At 39.1% G+C, this 16,165-nt stretch overlaps 1 protein-coding gene and 1 non-coding gene across 2 annotated transcripts in view; both read left to right on the top strand.

The window, feature by feature from the left end:
- EIF3A (eukaryotic translation initiation factor 3 subunit A) overlaps positions 1-16,165 on the top strand; it is a 29,016-nt gene that overhangs the window by 4,028 nt on the left and 8,823 nt on the right. Inside the window, exons 3-17 of the mRNA XM_068198210.1 lie at positions 99-235; positions 2,095-2,258; positions 3,316-3,515; positions 4,012-4,220; positions 4,698-4,869; positions 5,837-5,941; positions 6,722-6,820; positions 7,499-7,615; positions 8,018-8,203; positions 10,362-10,709; positions 10,949-11,053; positions 12,805-12,918; positions 13,203-13,325; positions 14,067-14,220; positions 15,136-15,320. Of these exons, the coding sequence (XP_068054311.1) occupies positions 99-235; positions 2,095-2,258; positions 3,316-3,515; positions 4,012-4,220; positions 4,698-4,869; positions 5,837-5,941; positions 6,722-6,820; positions 7,499-7,615; positions 8,018-8,203; positions 10,362-10,709; positions 10,949-11,053; positions 12,805-12,918; positions 13,203-13,325; positions 14,067-14,220; positions 15,136-15,320 (2,418 nt within the window). The remainder of the gene's footprint in view (positions 1-98; positions 236-2,094; positions 2,259-3,315; positions 3,516-4,011; positions 4,221-4,697; positions 4,870-5,836; positions 5,942-6,721; positions 6,821-7,498; positions 7,616-8,017; positions 8,204-10,361; positions 10,710-10,948; positions 11,054-12,804; positions 12,919-13,202; positions 13,326-14,066; positions 14,221-15,135; positions 15,321-16,165) is intronic.
- LOC137478613 (small nucleolar RNA SNORA19) lies at positions 7,180-7,312 on the top strand. The gene has a single exon (XR_011001704.1). It is a non-coding gene; the product is annotated as a small nucleolar RNA SNORA19 (small nucleolar RNA).

The raw sequence follows: 16,165 nt of genomic DNA, 5'->3' as shown, positions 1-16,165 counted from the left end.
CCTTTTAGATGTTCTCGGGTTTGTAGCAGTTACATTTTAAAAGATACGTTGCCTATTGTGGGTGGAAACATCTTCCCATTTTTTTGCCTTTGGTGTAGGTTAACATCAAATCTTTGGAGGATGTTGTTCGAGCCTATTTAAAATTAGCTGAAGAAAAGACAGAAGCAGCTAAGGAAGAATCCCAGCAGATGGTACTGGACATAGAAGACTTGGATAACATTCAGACTCCAGAAAGGTGTGCAGCCTGTCTTTAACATGTAGCAATTCACAGAAAGTATCTTTAATTTCATTCACAGAGCTGAGATATAAATGTGGTAGACTTGAAATGGAATACTAGTGGCGTTCTAGAGGTTTTAAAGGGAGGGATAAAAGCAGGAATTTTACGTTTAATGAAATCCTGAGTCAAGAAAGCAAGCAGTAAGGAGTAGAAAATCTAGGTGCAGTGGGAGTGGTTCTGGGAGTTGGGTCACCACTTTCCAGTGTCTGCTCAGATCTGCATCTGTAGTGGTTTTGGAGAGTTTATTATGGTAAACTGGTCATTACTAGTTGATGTAGATATACTGTTAATTATAGGAGACCAATGTAATTCTTGTGTGTGATAGCCTTCATTTTTTCTGACCACATTGTGCATGTACAAACAAAAAGAAATGTTACTTTATACTTGCTTGGTTAAGTGATGAGATAATGGAAGAAAGGACATGAAAAGTATGGTCAAGGGAGAGTTAATAACATAGGTAATTGGAATGTAGTAGAATGGTGATAGAAATGATAAAAAATTAGAAGAAATTACCGAATATTTGTCTTGTGTAGGAATAGAGTTGTAGTAGTCAAATAATACTCATAAAGACCTGGAGTAGAAGGCTCTGTATTTACATGTTAACAGCAAAACTCTCTAGTAGAAGTTGGTTGCAAAAAAGAGAAGGTGAGAGATGTGTCTTCAGTAGGGGGCAGTGCCATTCATGTTATTTCCAGTGCCTGAAATTGTTACAGAGGAATCCACTAATAGTTAAACAGTGAAGATTGGCTGACCTCTCTTTTCCTTGTTCTCCTTTCTATAACAGAGGACTGGAGAATGGATCTTTTCAATCACACTTCTCCTCTAAACAAGCACAGTTTCCTTAGTGTTTTTTAGGTCCTTTTTTCTAGACTTCTCATGCTTTTTTGCTGGATTCACCTCTTGATCTGTTAGAGAAAGCACTGGTGACATGTCGTGTTTAATCGTGTATGTAGTACCAAGAGGATGCAAATTAGAACTGGAAATGGTGTAATAGAAAAGTTACAAGAGTTGAAACTTTATATTAAAAACAGTTCAAAAAGAATTTTAAAAATGAAAGCTTAGGGAAGATGGTTTTTTGTGAGTTTAACATGTTGAGTGGATTGTTTAGCAGAAGGGGATCATGTAGCACTGACATAGCACTGAATTGGTCTCAGTGTCTTGGGAATGCTTTCCCTTGTCTTATATTCCTGTTATGAGGGAATGAAGTTCTAACTGCAAGATTATTGTATCTTACTTCTGATGTATTTTTCATGTCAGAATTTGTAAAGGATTTGAAATGCTAATGTGAGTATTCTGGTTTCTGATGTGTGCAGATCATAACGCCGTGTTTGTGTCACATGTCATCATGAAGTGAACTCTGGCAGCAGTGCTGCTGACTAAAAGGGAAGTGTCAGCAAGTACTAAAGCGTCTGCATAGATGCTGATACTTGACTCTAACAGAGGTACAGACACTGCTCCCTGCTAGGAAAGGGAAGGTGAAAATCCTGGACTTAGTTTCCTTTCAAGAATACAAGTTTCTGATGTCTTACCTCTGGAGCTTGGACCTGTCAGTCCAAAGTTTGAGACTTAAAACTTTGAAATAATTATCTACATTCTTTAAAGGAAAAGGGAGCAGTCTGAGGGACCAGTTTGAAAATAAGCAATAGACCATTCAGCAGCAATTAGCTGAGAAGCATGAGAAGTCTAGAAAGCAGGACCTAAAAAAGATTTGTTCAGACTCACCTTAGAACCTGGTAAGAAAAATTGATGAGAAAGAATTGTAGGGAATAAACCACTTCTCTTTCTTCTCTTTCCTTACCCTGCTGCCCTGACTGAAGTGTTCTTTTGAGTGCTGTAAGTGGAGAAGACACTCAGGATCGTACTGACCGCCTGCTTTTGACACCCTGGGTTAAATTTCTGTGGGAATCCTATAGACAGTGTTTGGATCTTCTCCGAAATAATTCTCGAGTAGAACGCCTGTACCATGACATTGCACAGCAAGGTAGGTGCAAAAGATGGCAACTTGAACTATAATGATGTGGTGCACCCTCCTTAAGGGGAGGGGAACATCAAGATTTGTAGATGCATGTTGTCAAAAGGAACAGCAAGGATCAGAGGGTCCTCAAGAGCTTACAGAGTTTTAGTAGTGAATGACACGCTTGGCATGAAAATTGGTGTGTTCGTCCCTGACCTCCCACTATAAGCACATGGCAGTGAGTTTTGGATAAAGGGATAGGGTGGAAGAAGAGAGGGTTGAATTAAAGAGGGTTAGAGAGAAAGAATGGGGGAGTAAAAGGGAAATCACCAGTCCTCACTGCAGTGTTGATCCAGCTGATGGGGGTGTCTAGGTCCCTGGGGTGTACATACACCTGGGCTTAACATTTTTGTAGATGAGTTTCTCAATTGTTATGCAACTCCATTCTCATGCTCCATCTGTTCTTCTGGACCTTTCTGGAAATGGGTTGGAGGGCTTCCAGGATTTTGGGTGGTCTTGATCCCCCTCTACAGTCCATCCCCTCTTCTTGACCTCTTTCCTGCTCTTGTGTTCTGCTGTGCTGTGCTTATCTCCAGAAGCCAGAACAAGGACTGGTGTTTGAGAACTATGGGATTAATGACGGGGTTTTTGTCTGTGTCATTTCTAGTCATTTGAAAGCTTCATTTGACTTTACCATCTTTAGATGACTTGAGAGTTTTTCTCCCACATTTTACAAAGCCAAAACTTGAATTCATACCATTCACAGGATTTTGTGTGCTCTTAGTTCAAACTAAAAGCAGGAATCACTGCATAAATTATAACATTTTTAAAAAGACTTAAAGTATTCCCTTTGCTCTTTAATCTTAATTATGTAGAAACATCTTCATCTTTTGAGGTCAAGATGAAAATGCGCTGCATTGTCACTTACTCATTATGTGTGACAGATTGTATCATGTTTGAGATGTCGTCTGACTGCAAATGAAGATTCTTTAAGTGTGCTGATTTACATATTTGAATCCCATTTATAACTACCGTGAAGTCACCATTAGTGAACATTTTACATTTACGTTATTCCTTTTTGCAGCTTTCAAGTTCTGCCTGCAGTACACGCGGAAAGCGGAGTTCCGCAAGCTCTGCGATAACCTGCGGATGCACCTGGGGCAGATCCAGCGGCACCACAACCAAAGCACAGCCATCAACCTCAACAACCCTGACAGCCAGTCCATGCACCTGGAGACCAGGCTGGTGCAGCTGGACAGTGCTATCAGCATGGAGCTGTGGCAGGTATGCAGCAGGGCTCCCCATCACGCTTGGTCTGCAGCCTTTCCAGAATTTTTTCCACGCTGTTCGTGTCTCATGGTACATGCAGCAAGGTGGAGAAAGGATAAGAGCTAAAGAATAAAGTTTTAATATCTAGAATATTGAATGATTAGTCTGGTGTTCCTGCACAGCATTTCAAACCAAGCTTTGATGGTAGAACTTTGAGAGATTTTTTTGTTTGGCTCCTCTCCACCTTGGTTTGTAGCTTAAAAACCAGAAGGAAACAGGTTTTCAAAAATACCAACTTCTAAGCAGATAGTTAAAGGAGTATGTCCAAATAATTTATTAGGAAATAAGTATTTCATTTCATGTAGCTGACAAAACTGAAGATGACCGCTTTCAGTAGTATTAAATATTTTGTAGTCTTATAACCTTTAATAAATTTATATTTTTCCTTTTTTGGGGATGTTACAAAAAACTTCCTACCAATGGTGTATTTGGTTGTTTTGGGTTTTTTTAGGAAGCTTTCAAAGCAGTGGAAGATATCCATGGACTATTTGCATTGTCTAAGAAGCCACCCAAACCACAGCTGATGGCAAATTACTACCACAAAGTTTCAACTGTCTTCTGGAAATCAGGAAATGCTCTTTTTCACGCATCCACCCTTCACCGCCTTTATCACTTATCAAGAGAAATGCGAAAGAATCTCACACAAGAGGAGATGCAGAGGTGGGGAAACATACTTGCTGTGATCTTAGAATCTGTTTTTAACCCCCTAGGTTCAAAAATAAACTAAATTGTACCCCAAAAGAAGCAGATGACATGTATGGCTATGAGCAGCTCTGCCTAAATTGGCCAGTACTAATTGCCTCAAAAGAAATCTAGAGCAAGGAGGATGTTTTACAAAGCTGCAGTGTAAGTATTGTGAGCATTAGCATCACCTTAGTTAAGATTCCTTCTCTTTACTGAGAAGATATTCAAGTCAATAAATATCTGGGGGTTTGTTTTCTTTTTCTCTTTTGAGTGGTGGTATTTTCTTCACAAGATTTCACAATTTCCTCTCATGTTGCAGTTGGTGTCTTCTCTGTTATTTCTGGTGTTTTTACACAGCTTTGCTTCGTAGATGCTCCTTGTTCCTCTCTTGAGCTGGCACATTCATGCACAGGAATTAGTAAGCGTTCTCTTGCACTTCTGCTTTGTCACCAGGATGTCCACTCGAGTCCTTTTGGCCACCCTGTCCATTCCAATAACTCCAGAGAGAACTGATATTGCTCGTCTCCTGGATATGGATGGAATCATCGTGGAGAAACAGCGGCGCCTGGCCACCCTGCTGGGGCTGCAGGCCCCCCCTACACGGGCCAGCCTCATCAATGACATGGTAGGTACTGGGGTTGAGGTCAGCAGCTTCATAACGTTCAGTCCTGTTCCTTCTAGAGCACTCTGCTTAGCTGTGGGACAGCAACTCTAAAGCTAAAACAGCTGGATGGTTAATTGGAACTTAATTGCAGATTCAGAAGGAATGTTTGGAAATGGCAGTGGTAATGAATGCTTGTGTGCAATTCAGTGTAGTCTTGTATGTCATCCAAGCAACAAATACTGATTTGAAACACTGAGGCGTCTGAAACATGTTGTGATCTAGAACTTTGGGGTTTTTTCCAACTCTGAAGTGTGTAATTAACTGAATCAAGTGCCTGTTTTTTTGTTTTAAATGTGTTTTGGATAAGTACAGGCCAGATGTCAAATGTTGGACCATATGGATGTAAGTGATTTTGAAAACTTCCATGTGTTTAATTTGAAGGGATGTTAGAATTTTCTATCCTCAGACCTCCCCCAATGCTCATAAACAGATTAGACATTAAGTAATGAGTATTTTCAGAGAATGTTTGAATTTCTTGCAGTCATTTGCACTCATATCTAAAATTTAGGTTCAAAGCTCATTTTACAATTTGAATTCATTCTTCTTGCAGCACCTCTCCAGTCTGCCTCAAACCCACAATTTAAGGCTTCGGAAGTTTTATAATGAACAGAGATGCATGGTTTTAGTTTGGATGTGGGCCTGTGTTTGTGTAGTAGGCTTGTGTCTTAGAAATGGCTGAGGATGGTACTCCAGTCTGTTTGGCTTGTTTGTTTTTTGTTGACTTTTCCATTTTTAACTACATTTAAGTGATAAAGTGTAGAATTACTGTCACTGCAGTTAAGAATGTAATGAAAAATACCTAGTCTCCTTTATTAAAAACCACATCTGTTGCATGTTTAACTTGTTGAATATTAAATTCTTAAAGCATTAACTATTGATTAATACTGTATTTATGTTGAGATCTTTGGATTTTTTTTGTTGACTGTAGGTCAGGTTCAACGTAGTGCAATATGTTGTCCCAGAAGTGAAAGAACTTTACAATTGGCTTGAAGTAGACTTTCACCCGCTCAAGTTGAGTGCCCGTGTCAGCAAGGTGAGTTTTTTGTAACTCTGTGTGTGTAGTAATTGGTCTTGACTAATAATCTGTTATTTCACTGTTGATTTGTGGTAAATATCAACCAGCTTTTTCTATTGCCTGATTTTTCAATAGTAGCCTTGATTTGGTGAAGTTCCGTCACCATGAACTGTGCGTGACATGTGACAGAGTAAGCCAAGTTACTGAAACAGAACGAAAATTCACTCAGGTCTTTTGGGTGCTATTCAGAGGGCTCCATAAAGGTGCAGAGTTTTGGGAATGTGTCACAGAAGGCTTTGTTGGTGGACATGATACTGAGTTAATTTTGTTTAAAGGTGCCAAATAAGAAGACTGTGCACACGTGGGCATATGCTGGCAAGTGGGTTGTGTGCCAAGTGGAAAGATGAACCAATGACTGGTTTTACTATTAAAAGGTAGAGTGTTGGGAGGTAGGATAATGTGAGAGCTGTTGATTAGGATAGTGTAAATTCTGCAGTTGATGAAGCACATCATGTTCTTTTTCTTTGATAGTGGGAACAAAGATATTTGAGGTGCTAAAAAGAACTTGAAGGTAAATTAGCAGTGTGGTAAATGTTGCCAGTACTGTCAGTCGCCTTCATACAAAAACTGTCAGCTCTCCTTTGTAACTGTAAGTGTTCTGATCAAAGGATGCACTTCAGTAAAACAGTATCTGTACAGAAGTGCTCTTGTTTTAAGAGTGTGAACTAGAAATGTTACTTTAATGGTGAAGTTTGTACAGGTCAATGCAGATAGAGTAACTTTTCAGACTTTTGATAGGTTCTGAACTGGGTGAAGGACCAAGCTGAGAAGGAACCTGAACTGCAGCTGTACATTCCTCACCTGCAAAACAACACCATCCTTCGCCTTCTGCAGCAGGTATAAATAAAGATAATGTATATTCCTAAGGATGCATAAGTTAGAGTATGTTTTGGAGGAAGAATAAGTTGGGAACTTTAATGCTGAAATAGTTTTTCTTTCTATCAAATAGAAGACTGTTTGACTTTCAAATACATTTTTCTAATATATAACCCATATCTTCAGTTTGTGCATAATTTAAATACAGCTATAGTAGCTATTCTTGATAGTGGGATACAGTGGTGTAGTCTCTTCTCTAGATTTTCTTCATTACATACCAAGTTTCTTAAAATTTCTCTTTGGAGTAAGGTCGGGGAGGGGAGTATTTCACTTCGGTTTTCAGTTTGGTTTTTTTTATTTGTATCTAAGTTTTTTGTAAAATGCACATTTCGTTGACCTGCTTTCTTTACCAGTGATGAGCAGTGTTATTTCTGGTGTGCTAAAGAAATAGTTGAAGGCTAATTAGCAGCATAGCTGGACGTAGTTACTGCTGCCAGTCTCCTTCATACAAAGCAGCCATTCAGGAATGAGGTTTAATCTGAATACAGTACAGAAATAGAATCCTCAAACAGTATTTGCAACTGCATTCATATGTATACATTCATTTGTTGACAATTTAGTGAGTTAACTTTACAACAACTTCTACTTCTGATTTCTTTTCATTGAGGAAAAATACCTAATGTTTCTGTTCACATTCAGGTGGCCCAGATTTATCAAAGCATTGAGTTTGCTCGTCTGTGCACCCTGGTTCCTTTTGTGGATGCCTTCCAGCTGGAGCGTTGTATTGTGGATGCAGCCAGGCATTGTGACTTACAGGTGAGGGCTGCAGAAAGACTTTGTGTCATGTCTGGGTTCATGGGTATTGCATGTGATAAAAAGGAGCTGGTTGACAATGTGAAGGAAGGGACAAGCATGATTTGTCTTTCAGTGCTCATTTCATTGAACCATTGAAAGTTCAGCCTCTTCTAGTGATTTTGTTTTCGTTGTTGTTTGGGTTGGTTTTTTTCCTAAACCATAGAAATAAATCAAACTTTCATTGACAGTGCTATTTTTCTCCTACTAATTTGGCATTTCTCATAGAGTGGTACAGCAAAATTTTTTTTCAAGTAATTTCTGTGTAGAGCCTCTGACTCATGGTAGTTATAGGCAGAGCACCAGAGAAATTGTTCAATAAAAAATACAATCCTTTTTCTTCCTTTTTTTTCTATTTTTGCAAAGGTTCGCCTTGATCACACAACCCGGACACTGAGTTTTGGTTCAGATTTGAATTACTGTACTAGAGAGGATGCTCCACTGGGCCCTCAGCTGCAGAGCATGCCTTCTGAGCAGATCAGAAACCAGCTGACTGCCATGTCCTCAGCTCTGGCTAAGGCTCTTGCAGTCATTAAGCCTCCTCACTTAATGGTAAGTCATTTAAAGTCTTAGGAGAGTGTTGACACAGCTTACATTCTTATGAATGTGTTTACTCAGATTAGATGTACGTTTTACTTTCTTTATTTTCAGCTTTGTGGTAGTCAGTTTTTTGTGCTTTTAAGGTAATTTGATTTCTGGTCATAACCAAAATATGGCAAAATGTACACGAGAGGCCTGAATTTAAAGTTTCCAGTCTTGCAAATACCAGGTTTAGGATATAACAAATAATAACTGTCCTATACACGAGCCTTTGTTTTAAAGGCTCATGAGATTTGTTTAAATGACATTTGTTTTACATGAGATTTGTTTAAAGTTCTGCATGCATTTTTGAAAATCCAAGAGGCTGCTATGTTTATTCTTCCTGGTAGAACTGCTGTTGTGAAAAACCTGGAATGCAGCTTTATAGAACAAAACATCCCGCAGATCAGGAACTGACCTGTCTTTGTCACTTCTTTTCCTCCTCCCTGAAGCTCTTGGCTTCAAGGTCAGACTCACATTTCAGATTTTCCAGAGCTCTGTAGCAACAAGGTGTAAATCAGTCTCAGATTTCCAGCATGCTTTGGTCGTGGCAAGTTAAACCTTCACTTCTTTTACTAGAGCAGTAGTAATTTTTTTCATTTGTTTTAGGTTTATGAAAGATTTCATAGCTAACACATCAGATATTTGTTCCATAGGGGAGAAAGGCTGATAGCAATATGTCCATGTTAGATTCTCTGCAGGTTGAAATACTAAGTAATATTCTTAAAATCTAAATGCAGAAAGTGGAACTGTATCATGACACCCAATGCTCACTTCCTTATGTTAACTTGACCCCATATTAGTGGTTTTATAGTGTTTAAGATAAAAATATTTCTGTATAGGTTTTCCCTTAAAAATATTTGATTAGTGATTGGTATTAGATTGTCATTTTGAAAGAAAAAGCATGCTTTAACTATCCATTTGTGGATAGAAATGGCAGTTAGTCTTGCACTTGACGTGTTAGTACAGTTAGTAGCTGAATAAGTCATAAATCCTCCTTATTTAACTTATTAGTGGTCATTGCACTTCTGGAGAACAGTATCAAGGTTAATATCAATCTGTGTGGTTAGAGAAGCTACAGAACAAGTTGATACCGTTTTTTACTTCACTATTCAGGTCAAAACTTTCCACTTTGTCACGTGCTTAAAAGCTTTTAGTTTGTCACATTTCTAATAATGCAGAAAATCATTAAAATTGTCTAAAGCTTTTTATTTTGGTGTTTCTAGCACCCGCATTTAGCTTTAAATGTGTATAGATCTGTAGCAAAGTTTGGATGTTTCAGTGTTTTTGCTTAATGCCCTAGAAGTGACAGGTTACTAAAAATATCCCTGTGGGTGCTCACATTTCAGGAGTAGCATGGCTGGGGGAGTGTGGGGAGCTGATTTGGGCTACAGAGTTTGGCTGGACTCATGGAAATGGGCAGCTCCCTGAGCTGGCTCAGTGACACCTCCTCGTGTGTACAGCATGAATGTCCACAAAGAACTGTGGGGGTGCTCTGGGGAATGCTGGGGGGTGGGAAGGCTGCCTAAAGAGTGCTCTATGTTCTACTGTCTAGATGCCAATTTTTTTTTATAAGGTAATGAAAACGGTTTTAAATACAATGCTTAAGTTGTTGACTTATTATTTAATCATCTCACAGATAGTGTTTTGTGTCAATTAGGATACATTTTTCTTCTATTAGTGTGTTTGGAAAATAACAAAACTTTAAAAGAACAAAGCAGCTTTGGTGTGAAATACAGTACATGTGGTGATATGCTTGCAAACACATACAAAGACAAACAAGGTTGGCCCACACACCCTTTGCAGTTAAAGATTTCAATATCAGTAACATCTGGGTCTACAATATTTTAGGACAGAAAAAGTCAAACTGTCATACCCAAGCCATGTTGCAGAATACTGTCTTTTACAGACAATGTTCTCCATGCGCACATGATTCTGGGCAGTTGGAACTGCCTGGGGTGCCACTTGGATGAGTGCCTAGTTTTGCCACTACAGCTGTATTTCCATTCAGTTGGCAAGTTTGAAGAATAGAATTAACTTTGCATTTTTCCTTGAGAAGCATTTGCTTTGCTTACTGCCTTTTTAAAGAGGTGCTGTTTACATCATTGTCCTATTCTCAATTTAAATCCAGCAAGAGAAGGAAGAACAGCATCAGCTGGCAGTCACTGCCTTCCTGAAAAATTCCAGGAAGGAGCATCAGCGTATCCTTGCACGCCGTCAGACCATAGAGGAGAGAAAGGAGCGCCTGGAAAGTTTGAACATCCAGCGTGAAAAGGAAGAGCTGGAACAACGGGAAGCAGAACTGCAAAAAGTCCGGAAAGCTGAGGAGGAGAGGCTGCGCCAGGAGGCAAAGGAGAGGGAGAAGGAGCGGATCCTGCAGGAGCATGAGCAGATCAAAAAGAAAACTGTTCGGGAGCGCTTGGAGCAGATTAAGAAGACTGAACTGGGAGCCAAAGCATTTAAAGATATTGATATTGAGGTAGGGGGTTTTATTGTTGCAGTGGGGAGTTATTTTGTTATTTCAGTGTTACATTGCTGGGCTGCCTGAGTTTCATAGGTTTGTACTGCAGCTGGTCTTACAGTCTCTCTTAAAAATGAGACAATTAGGTAAACTTAAGTTCTGGGTTTGGATGGGACCTTTTTTATCTGGGAGAGTAAAGACCACCTTTTGTGGGAGTTTTTTCTCCTTTTTATATTGATAACTTTACTTGTTTGTAGGATCTTGAAGAATTGGATCCTGACTTTATTATGGCAAAACAAGTGGAACAGCTGGAAAAAGAAAAGAAGGAACTTCAGGAACGACTGAAGAATCAAGAGAAAAAGGTACAAAGTAGGAAGGGTGAAAATGTCCATACAATTTTTTTAGTGAATATGATCTGTGTATACACACATACATGTAATACTGGTGCTGGAAATATTTGAAACTAAAGAAAGGTAATGTGTTATATACCAGTTGGGTCTCTGGTTTCTGTGCAAAAATCTGTTCTGATTAATGGAGTTGATTTGAAAAAGGATCCTTAAGCTGGATATGAACTGAGTCTTAGTTGGGAAAACTTGTAATTGAAAAATGTTCAGAACAGGGTAAATGTTCAGAGAAGGAGGGACTATGACAGAGAAGTGAAATTCATTAACAGTGTTAATCCTCACTGAAAGAGAGGAAACTCCAGTGCTAGAGCCCTCCTAGATGGCAGAAAAGGATTTGTCTGAAACGTGGGTAACTATAAAAGTGTGAGAAATGTGTTGTAATAAATAGAAACACATGACCTGGGCAAGGTGGAACTCAGCCAGGGCTTCCTGCCGTCTTCAGGAATGAAACAGGGGTTCTATAGCACAGATGATGATTCAGGTCACTTAAAACTGGTTTGAAGAAAAATGGCAAGTAGAAAGTGGCAGGTTAGTTAAAAAGGTTCCAGTGAGGATATCGGACACTGCAGGCCTGTAAAGCTGTTGCCTACACTGGATGGAGGAGCAGAAAATACATTAACAGTAGAATTAGTAGTCACTAGAGTGAATATGATCCACCTGGAAAAGTCAGCACAGCTTCTTTGAAAGGAATGTTAGCAAGGGCTTCCTCTTAGAGTTTTCTGAAGCTGTCAAAGCAAACATAGGACTACGGCTGATCTGATGGGTGCAACGAAGTTGAGTTTCAAAAAAAAAAAAACCTTTTTCCAAAGCTCTTCAAAGAAAACCCGAACTTAGTAGTGTGACAAAAGAAAGTCTTTGAATTATCTTCTGGTTAGATAGATTAAAAAACTTTATAGAGGGAAAGATGAGAACAGAATCGCTCAGTCTTTGGCTTTGCATATGAAATGATGGCCTTCAAACTTAACGTTCTTTGCCAGCAGTGAGAACTTGGTTCTTCTGAATTTTGAGCACTCTGCAGTACTGGTCTTATGTCTAAAAGGATGCAGCTAAACTGGAAGTTTGACAGGAGTCCAACAAGAATTATCAATTATGCAGATTGTCTTCTGTGGGAGAAATGTCTTTGTAAAATAGTACCCCTCTGACAGATTTCTAGAGAGAGGATGTGGTGCCAGTCTGTAAATACACCTGTTGTAAGAGCTGATGGTGGGAGCAGTTGTTCTTGCACTGCCTGCCAGGGGTAGTGGAATGAGAAGGATCAAATGAAGGCAGCAGGAGCCATGTTCAGAGCTGTTTGTAGGTAGAAGTTGGATCTTCATGCTGTGACCACAGACATGAAGGAGTTCTTTCCAAAGTACATTGTTGTATATTAAAAGCTTTGAGTTCAGAAGGACAAGAGAGGAAATCCACTGTTTAAAATATAAGAATAAAGAATACTTCCAACACAGAAAATGCTGGGAGCTGAAAATGAATGACGTTGAGAGAGAGTTGTGATGTGCCTGTCTCCATTCCTGCATCCTTGCCTGGGAGTACACGTAGTTAGTTGCCAGTGGTAGAGGCAGATTCTTGGTTAGGTTGACCTTAGAAGGTCCAGTGTGGTTGTTGCTCTTTTGCCATAATATATCAGAAATACATATTTCTGGAGAAGTCTCCAGAAATGAGGGATTTATGTGTGCATTATGTCACACTAAAGATGTGTTATCTTTACTCAGATTGACTACTTTGAAAGAGCGAAGCGCTTGGAAGAAATTCCTTTAATAAAGACTGCCTATGAGGAACAAAGAGTGCATGATATGGAGCTGTGGGAGCAACAGGAAGAAGAAAGGGTAAGAATTTTTTGTTCAGTTTATAAGGTGCATTAGCAATGTATGAAAAATACTGGGGTTTGCACTGTTTTCTTTTTCCCAGCTCTTTGCAAAAAAGAAAAAAAGATTGAAATCTTTGCACAAATTCACAAATCGTTAGCTTTGTGATTTCGCTGTTTCGGTGGACGGCAGTTTCTTCTATCTTTGCTCTGAAAGGGGAAGAGAAGATTTTTCCTTCTAGTGGCTGGGGTAGATTGAATCCAAATGTATAGTGAAGTTATACTTTGTATATTTTCTATTTTCAGATCACCACCCTGCAGCTGGAGCGTGAGAAAGCCCTTGAGCACAAGAGCAGACTCTCCAGGATGTTGGAGGATAGAGATTTATTTGAAGCTAGGCTCAAGGCATCACGACGAACAGTTTATGAGGTACATGAGATGTGGCATTGCTAACAAAGTACGCCCCTAAAGTGAGGAACTAAAACTGACCCAGGGAACCTTCATGAAACTAGAAACATTAGTATTTAAAATGGTCCAGAACTGTGGAATTGCTTGTTTGCTGCTTTGGCTTTTAAATTCAATTTTGTGCACCCGTTCCTAGGTATTATCACTTAAAATTTTTGACAGTTTCTGGAATAGCTTATATGGAAAATAAAAGAGGGGTAAATTGTTTATTTCAGTACAGCTATTAGTAAGGGATCATTGGGTGTCATATAGGCAGGCAGCTGTATCTGGCTGTTAAACCTTTGAGTGTTTGGCTATGTTGCAGTAAAAACTGGCTTTACCAAAAAAAAGCAGAAGAGATGTTACATTAATACAACTTAGTAACTGCGTATGATTCTTTGCAATGATAGGGATAATTTTGGGTAATATGTTTTAGGTACAGATAAATTATTATTTAGGCAATTCCTTTCTGAAAAAGCAGATAAAAGACTAATACTGTACATGATGATTTGATTCTGTCTTTCTTCTGCACTGGAGTATATACTTTTATACAAAATCAATTACAGAAGAGGTTGACATGGCAAACATGTCATTTTTCAGTGGAGCAGAATTAATATGTTGCAGTTGTTTTGAGTTTTCTGTGTAGCTTTATTTAACAATTGTGTAACTGCCTAGCTGTCAGACATTACAGTTGTGGTGTTCTGAGGTGTATTGTTGGTATTTCAGGATAAACTCAAGCAGTTCCAGGAGCGGTTGGCAGAGGAGAGGCGGAACCGTCTGGAGGAACGCAAGAAGCAGCGCAAAGAGGAGAGACGCATCACTTACTACAGGGAGAAGGAGGAGGAGGAGCAAAGGCTACGGGAGGAGCAGCTGCTTAAAGGTGTGATTGAGAATGTGACTACTTCATCCTTTGCATCCTTGAGCCTTCCCATTTTGTAACACAGCTAGTGTCTGGTTTTCCTGTGTCATGAGTTTGGAGGAAGCCTTCAGCTTCAGTTGTCACACCTTCCTTGCTTGTCTGTGTAGCACAGACAGGAAGGTAAAGCTTTGTAGCTCCTAGACATGAGTGAAGGAAGAGATAAAGTAAGGGAGGCTAATGAAAAAAATGAGTCTTTGATTTTAGCCTATAGTTGGAGTTAAGGCCACTGAAGAGAAAAGAAGCTTGGTGTCAGATCAAAAACTCTGAAATGGTAAACGACTCACACACCTTTCTTTGTGAATTGTTTTGTCTGATAGCCCTAATAGCCTGTTTCAGGGCTTTAGAGGAGAAGCGGTGGTTGGCAGACTGCAGGATGAATTTCTGCCCTATTTGTCAATTGGAGGTTGAAGTTTTTATGTATCAGAGTTCATCACAATGCAGTATTTAAAAAACAAACAACTGAAGAAGTCATGAATATCAAATTTCTGACACACTTAGCTGATTTTTTTGTTTAACGTTTTCTGAGGAAGAGATCCTCTACCATGTTTGAGGTAGTTGCTGATATTTTAGTTGCTACAGTTATGTTCTGTACATTGAATTAACATACAGGTATTGGAACTTTCTCTCCTGCTAGCTGTTCAAGATGTCTCATTAATGGATGTATCAGGGGTCCCTTTCCTATTCTTTTTGAGTTAGGCGACTTGCAAAAAACAGGTTCTATGTTTAGCTAAACCCATCATATGAAATGTTTGTATTTTTAAATGTTTATTTTTTTAATTGAGGGGAGAGATTGTATTGTGTAAGCCCTCTGTGGATGCAGCAAAGTAATAGAATTTGTGTTGGTAATAAGTTCTTTGTGTGTTTCCAACTGTGCAGAGCGTGAGGAGAAGGAGCGCATCGAGCGCGAGAAACGTGAGCAGGAGCAGCGGGAGTACCAGGAGCGAGTCAAGAAACTGGAGGAACTGGAGAAGAAAAAACGTCAGCGAGAAATGGAGATAGAGGAGAGGGAGCGCCGCCGAGAGGAAGAAAGGAGAGGTCTGGATGACCCATTTTCAAGGAAGGTGGGTAATTCCTGCAGGTTTGTTTCTCTCAAACTGCTCCTTCTTCAGTAGTTTATTTGAAATAAGGTGTTAGCATTGCAAAGTCATAGGTTTGTTTATTTATTTAGTTATTTGTTGGTTAGAATGTGAGTGGCTAATTTAATAGTTAAATTACTGTCACTCAGTTTCAGCTCACTATCAGGATCTGGAATCTCTAGTTTAGCAATAAAGTAGAATAAAGAAACTACCTGGAAGCCAAGATTACCAAGCTGTTTAAAAACTAAATTGATAAAGACTAAAATGAATATTAGACAAAATTTTCTTTAATACAAAAAGAAGGAAAACTATTGGAAGCAAGTGCAGTGACTCATGCAGAAGTCAGGAATTCAAGTGGATAATGGAGGAAAATCCACCCCAGATTAAACATAAAAGCATAGTTTTGTATTTTTTAAGAAATATGTAATAACATAAAACCATGATGTGTGTGCAACTTTCTCTTTACAAATATAACTTGGGTTGAGAGAACTTGTTACCCCAACCCAACAGGAAATAACAAAAGTTACTTGGAAATGTTTAATGGTTTAAAAGAATGTAACTAAGTACCATAGGCCTTCTACACTCCCAGTTTTTCAGAACTTAGCATTCAAAAGAATTAGTTTTAAATTTCATCCCCCACAGCCTTTCTCTTTGTTTAATACATATTTCATTGAGTAATACCATGAAGATAAGTTATCAGGTTGTATAAATTGCTTTGACAGTCTGTCAAGTAAATAATCATGTTGGGTATTTTTCACATAAGAGGTCTCCTATCTGTGGGCACTTGATAATATGGAGAAGCTGGCTCAGGTTCTGAGAGAGATACCTGT

The sequence above is a fragment of the Anomalospiza imberbis genome, chromosome 8 (genome assembly GCF_031753505.1).
Source record: "Anomalospiza imberbis isolate Cuckoo-Finch-1a 21T00152 chromosome 8, ASM3175350v1, whole genome shotgun sequence".
Taxonomy (NCBI): Eukaryota; Metazoa; Chordata; class Aves; order Passeriformes; family Viduidae; genus Anomalospiza; species Anomalospiza imberbis.
The sequence above is the reverse complement of the archived record's forward strand: the minus strand, read 5'-3'. Positions and strand labels throughout refer to the sequence as shown.